General features: G+C 35.6%; 1 protein-coding gene across 2 annotated transcripts; it reads right to left on the minus strand.

The window, feature by feature from the left end:
- Positions 1-1,609: 1,609 nt before the first annotated feature.
- LOC132603528 (elongation factor 1-delta 1-like) lies at positions 1,610-4,661 on the minus strand. 2 transcript variants are annotated; one of them, XM_060316632.1, is made up of 8 exons: positions 4,504-4,661; positions 3,423-3,532; positions 3,209-3,325; positions 2,984-3,077; positions 2,662-2,788; positions 2,325-2,438; positions 1,932-2,093; positions 1,610-1,811 (listed from the first exon to the last, which is right to left on the minus strand). In XM_060316632.1, coding segments are annotated over exons 2-8 (702 nt in total). In that variant the 5' UTR covers positions 3,509-3,532; positions 4,504-4,661; the 3' UTR covers positions 1,610-1,809. The 2 variants fall into 2 exon arrangements, with proteins under 2 accessions (XP_060172615.1, XP_060172614.1); XM_060316631.1 differs by lacking the exon at positions 1,610-1,811 and having other exon boundaries at positions 1,924-2,093.
- Between the last annotated feature and the right edge of the window lie 1,209 nt (positions 4,662-5,870).

Here is a 5,870-nt window from a genome sequence, read left to right on the forward strand (position 1 = left end):
TGGATACTTAGGCAAACAAGAAACTTAAGAAAGATTAGTAGAACAAACAATGGTCACAGTGACAACCACAACTATCCCGGCCCCACGGTGGGCGCCAAACTGTTTACCCGTAAAATGGTTTAGTTAAATTTATAGACGTGGTCAGGGACACGTTGATCAAAATGACCAATAATATTATGATGCTCATATCGAGATAATGTAAATATAAGTAAACAAAGGAAGTAGTAAGGAAAAGCTTGAGCAGCAAGTGACAATTCCGGACTTAGATTTCTCCGTTTCAGTCAGGCCGTGGCACCGGAGCTTAGTAAGTATGACTATAAGATTAAAGTTTATGCAAAGAATAAGTGTGAGAACTGAGTATATTAGCTTGTCTCTTGTGTCTTTACAATGGGAATGACAATCCCTATTTATACTAAGAGCTAGAGGCGCATATTCCATGTATTACGCCCCTGCCCATAATGAGCTTTAAATACATTGCAATAATGAGGAATGAAGAAGGCCATTAAGCATAATCGCACCGTATCCGTAACGCTTGAATTGACTCATAACGGAAGACTATTATGTTCTTGACCGGGGCTATTCTAATGCCCCATCGGGCCTAGCGCTTTCTCTAGTACCATGGTTTTATTACCGGTGGTAACAGTGCTGACTCACCTTATGACTTGTCTATGTTCCACGTGTCCTAACCACATTGGTACAGCTGTATTGTCCGCATTTTGCCCAATACAAAGAGTTTATTGAATATAGAATTATTATCTTGCAAGTGCCTTTCTATGGACAAATGTACAAGTATAATTGGGGTAAATAGTGTCATAACAAAGTGAAATTAAAATTTAAGAGGTTTAGCTTATCTAAAATTGATAATACACGTGTAGTGCCAAGTCAGATTTTTTTTTCAAATGGCACACTTTTACCAACTAAACTTGCCTATTTAGTCACACTATAATTAAGGTATCCATTTGGCCATTTGTGCCAAAATATAATTTATCTATCTATAAATTTGTCCAAGAGGCCAAAAAGACTATCGACGGTAAATGAAAATTACCTTTATTGGATCAGAGTAAACAGTATTGTTGCATCAGTCCGCCCTTTGCGTTGAAAGACTTCGCATGCAACCAAACTTTCCCAAAATAAAAAATTTGCTGCTTACTGCTCACAAAAATGACCAACCTATACCATAGTCTAGTCATTCGCTTATCGTTCTAATTTCCTTTCCTTCTATTCATCAAAACCTTTTTGATCCATCAGCTGGTAAGCAACTTACCAAAGAACCAATTTCAAACATCATCTTGCTGATAAAGAAATCAGATGCTTGATTATTTATTAATATGTTCGACTTAAACCTTAGGTTTATATAAACTTCAACTCTCAAAATACTTTAGAATATCTGTTTGACTTAACTAGAAACCTTAGGCAACAGTAACTCGAGTAAAACTGAGACGTGATTCAAATAGACCCGAGCGTATACGACAATGTCAAAAGGCTTAGGTAATGAATGAGTGCCAGATACAACTGCAGCTCTTTTAGGATCAAATTTCACCTATACTAAAAACCTCAGACAATAACTCAGGCTACTTATAAAACTGTTTAAGTCAATGAAGAAAGCCGGTGAGAGCAAAGTGAAGTCTTTTCAAAACTGATAATTATAAACTGTAAATATTCATCCAAAGGAGCAAAACGGATGCCCTTATCAGGTACACCCTATTAACGGAAAAAAAAGTAACAAGGAGAAGCAACATAGAACTACTGATCGCTGTTCTTCAGTAAGAATAGCCACCCACTTCCATCAAAACTCCAGAGTAACAGAATTCCTGTCACAAGCAGCATGAGATGATCAACATAAGAGCCAAAAATAACATGACATGTATTGATCTTTGAAATGGAACTTAATCCTCCAAAATTCAAAAATGAACAGCTTATCATTTACTTACATATTTTGTTGAAAGCAACAATATCACAGCTCTGAACATACTCATTGATAGGTTCAACCGTGAGATAATTCTCAATGAGATCATCCACAGAGACCAAGTCGTCCACAATGGTAAGCATAATTTGCAACTTCTTAATACCATATCCAACGGGAACAAGTTTAGCTGCAAATGAAACATGGCTATGCTTGTCAATAAACACCAACGAGCTAACAACTTTTCAAGACAACCTCCTAAATAAAAATTCAGGTTAGATCAAGATGACTGATGGAATAGGACACGAGCATTCAAGAAAGAAATGCTAAAAGGTATTGGAGCGATGAAAAAGCAATTGTCTCCCAACACTTCCAGTAAAAACAAAATTCAAACTCAATAGAACAAAGAACAGAAGCTCACATGCTCCATAAGTCAATCCTTCCAAATGAACACTTCGGACAGCTTCTTCAAGCTTTTTCATGTCAGTCTCATCATCCCATGGCTTGACATCCAAGAGAACTGAGGACTTGCCAGCTGAAGTCAAATGAGAACAAAAGCAATGTCAGTCTATACTCATTATGAACTTCAAAGTTTCCACAAGTTTGTACTGTGTTCGACTTGGTTAGCGATGAGAAGATAAGAAGTCATCACCGAAATGTAGCCACTAACCAAGCAAGCAACATCACATGTTTTTCCTAGTTTTTAAATCAAAATAGATATTGAAAATTTTAGTCAGGATATTACAGTACAAACTTACATTCTTTCTTCTTCCCTGAAGCCTTCACTGCTGCAGCACGTTCTTCAGCAGCCTTCTTTTCCTCTTCAGTTTCCTCACCAAATAGGTCAACATCATCATCGTCATCTTCTACTTCAGCAACTGAGGCCTAAAGGACAGTTAATCAAAGAGAAACAAATAAGAGAAGATTATTTCACTTGCAATAGTCAATTCACAGTTTCGCATGGCACTGCTGTACTAGAAGCTATAAAGGGACTGATGATGACAACAGGAAAATTCACTCTGATGCAAATCCAACATAAACTAAATATCAATTCAGAAGAGATAGGACGGAATATCACACCTTAGCGTCAGCAGCAGGGGGAGTTGCCACTGCCTCTTCAGTGATTAGTGCAGACCCCTCTACAGTAACACCAGCGCCTTCCCCAGATACACCACTGCAAGTTTGACAAGGAAAATTAAACAAATTGCCAATCACAAACCAAAAAAAAAAAAAAAAACTCAAAATCCCAATGATATAGTCAACATATTACAGGAAAATATAAATTCAATAAGCTCTTGAACTTACGAGATTCTCAAAAGTGCATCGATGTGGTTGTACCACCTAGATGCATTAACATATTCAGCTGATGGAACTTTTGCTAGAGATGAATACACAGTGATATCATCCTTTGAGGCTTGGTACCTGAGACATAGAGTAAACAACAAATATCAGCATTTGAATTAAAACACCAGCAAAGGGAACAACATCTCAGCAATAAAAGTCACAAAGAGTAACTCACCCAGAGATGTAACTGCGAGTCAAGAGGTACTCATCAAGCTTCTTGAGGCCAGAAGCAGAGTTGAGGTTGTGGAATGCAACAGCCATTGCTTGATGATAATAAAAGCCTTTCTGCAATTTGTACAAGAATACAACATCAACACGTCTCCAACAAATTAATACTCCATTTGTTTCAATTTGTTTGTCTTAGTTACTATTTGGACTGTCGAAGTTTTTTTTTTTTTACCTTTTAAGTTTTTCAAATACCTTCTAAATAGTTTGAATTGTTAACTATTATGACTCATAGTGCTTTCTATGTGGTTTTTAAATATGTAAATTTTATTTCAAAAAAATTAAAGATACTATGTCCAAATTCACACCGAACATTAGTTAGTTTGACCCTCATACTCCGAATCAAGCCAAACAAATTGGGAGGGAATATCATGTTGCATATTTCACCAACTATTGGGTGTCTAAATTTTATACTCGGATCACTGGTTAAGCCACAACTACAAATCACTAAAAACATGGATTAATAACCTGAGAAATTATGGCAAACAACTTATCTCGATTCAGGCACTAGGTTTAGCTAAACTCTCCAACTATATCTACCCCTGCTAAAGGGTCTACAATTATTACCGCTAGAAGTGTATCTAGCATTATAGCTACGGGTTCAATTGAACCTCTAACCTCCAACTTTCGACACGGAGCACAAACTTATGTGTGAAAAATTACACAATTGTAATAAAATACGGAGTAGTAGATATAATGGGTTCAATCCTAAGAATCTTAAGATTGAACCCATAGACCCATAAAGTTTAAATCCTGGGTCGCCTCTGATTACCAAAGCTATCTTCTCAACTAAATCACTGTACTATCAGCAATTTGAAACTAAGATGCCACCACATAAGGGTATACAACAAAGGTCTTCAGCATGACCTATATATATATATATTATAAGGATCTTAAATTTATGTAATTTGCACATATCGTCAGAAAGAACTTAAAATCCTAAATCTGATTCAATGTCGCCCCCGAACCAAAGAATTAAAATTAAATACGTAAAGAATGTGAAAGCGTGAGGAAAGCGAGAGAGAACTAACCAAGATTGTGGGGATCACTGAAAAGAGAAAAGAAGAAGCTGAAGCGGCTATAGAGTGAGAGAGAGAAAGAAAGTTGCTAGGGTTCTTGACAATGTATAGGGAGGTGTTTCGTTAGAACTACCGAACTGTTTATTTGATGGTGGACTCGGATTTTGACAAATAGTTGATAATTCGCTTTTGGGTGGTCTTTAATTTTTTTCCCTTAAATTGGTTGTCTTTAATTTTTAATTTTCGTCTAATACTATAAGATTGGGATTTAACCCAATTCAGTCAAAAAAAAAAATCACAACATAGAGTTTTGTAGCAAAGTTATGCTTATTCGGGCCTAAGTTAGGCCTCAAGCAGAATTTTGAATGTAAAACTCTATCGACAAAATTTTGAATGCAAAACTCTACCTTAGGCGGAATTTTGAATGTGAAACTCTGCCTGGAGGGAGAGTTTTCCATTCAAAATTCTACCTGCAGGTAGAGTTTTCTATTCAAAATTCTGCTTGGGGTCAAAACTCTATCTTGCGAATGCAAACCTATGTCTTGCGAAATTTCTTCATTTTTTTACTGAGCTGAAGTTCGAACCCAGAACCTTGAGGTATTAGGCGAAGGGCAAAAATTAAAGACCAGCAATTTTAGTGGCAAAAATTAAAGACCAATGCTTTTGAAGGGCAATTGGTACACAAAAACCATAATAGTTCAGGTAGGAAACGCAAACACGTGATAGTTTAGATAGAAAACTAATAAAAATGATACTTGAAGTGTGTTTTTGACAATTATCTCTTAATTTTTTGACGTTAACTAATATCCACTTAAGCTTCTTTTTTTTTTTTTACACAGGTAACTTTAAAGTCTATTTCAGGTAAGTTTTCATGTATTAATTTCTTAATTTTTCAATTTTAAAAAGGAAAATAATTAAAAGGTAACTTGGACTCTACATTTATTCTCCAATCAGGTTTACCAAAAATACAAAGAATATTTTCCACGTCTCCTTTAATTCTGTTTCTATTGAAAAAATCTGCAGCACCATTGAACAATCACCAGCTCTATTCTATATGATATGCATTAACTCTATTTCTTTTCAGATTTTAGAAATGGAGAAGCTTTGTGGCTGATCCACGTTGTCAATTTTAAGACTAAACAACTCTTTCTAAGCAACTAATCTACCGTGAGAAAGTTATTAGCAAAGATTTTTTATTATAGTGCGAAAAGATTATTCCAGCACACTTTTGAAATTGATTGTAACAAATTTAGTATGATCATCGAGATAGACATTAAAATCGTATCCAAACTTCTAGGGAAAGATTTCATCAAGTTTGCATCATACGAATACAAATGATACAACACTCTTTTTCCAATTGAAAAAAGATTATAATCTCG

The sequence above is a fragment of the Lycium barbarum genome, chromosome 7 (genome assembly GCF_019175385.1).
Source record: "Lycium barbarum isolate Lr01 chromosome 7, ASM1917538v2, whole genome shotgun sequence".
Taxonomy (NCBI): Eukaryota; Viridiplantae; Streptophyta; class Magnoliopsida; order Solanales; family Solanaceae; genus Lycium; species Lycium barbarum.

What these genes read in the sequence shown, in the direction of transcription:
- LOC132603528 (XM_060316631.1), bottom strand. Translation starts at nt 3,508, where the DNA reads ATGGCTGTTGCATTCCACAACCTCAACTCTGCTTCTGGCCTCAAGAAG. An exon ending in TTCAGGGAAGAAGAAAGAAT is followed by an intron (nt 2,439 to 2,661) that starts GTAAGTTTGTAC and finishes ATTTGACTTCAG; the next exon opens with CTGGCAAGTCCTCAGTTCTC. An exon ending in AGGATTGACTTATGGAGCAT is followed by an intron (nt 2,094 to 2,324) that starts GTGAGCTTCTGT and finishes TTTCATTTGCAG; the next exon opens with CTAAACTTGTTCCCGTTGGA.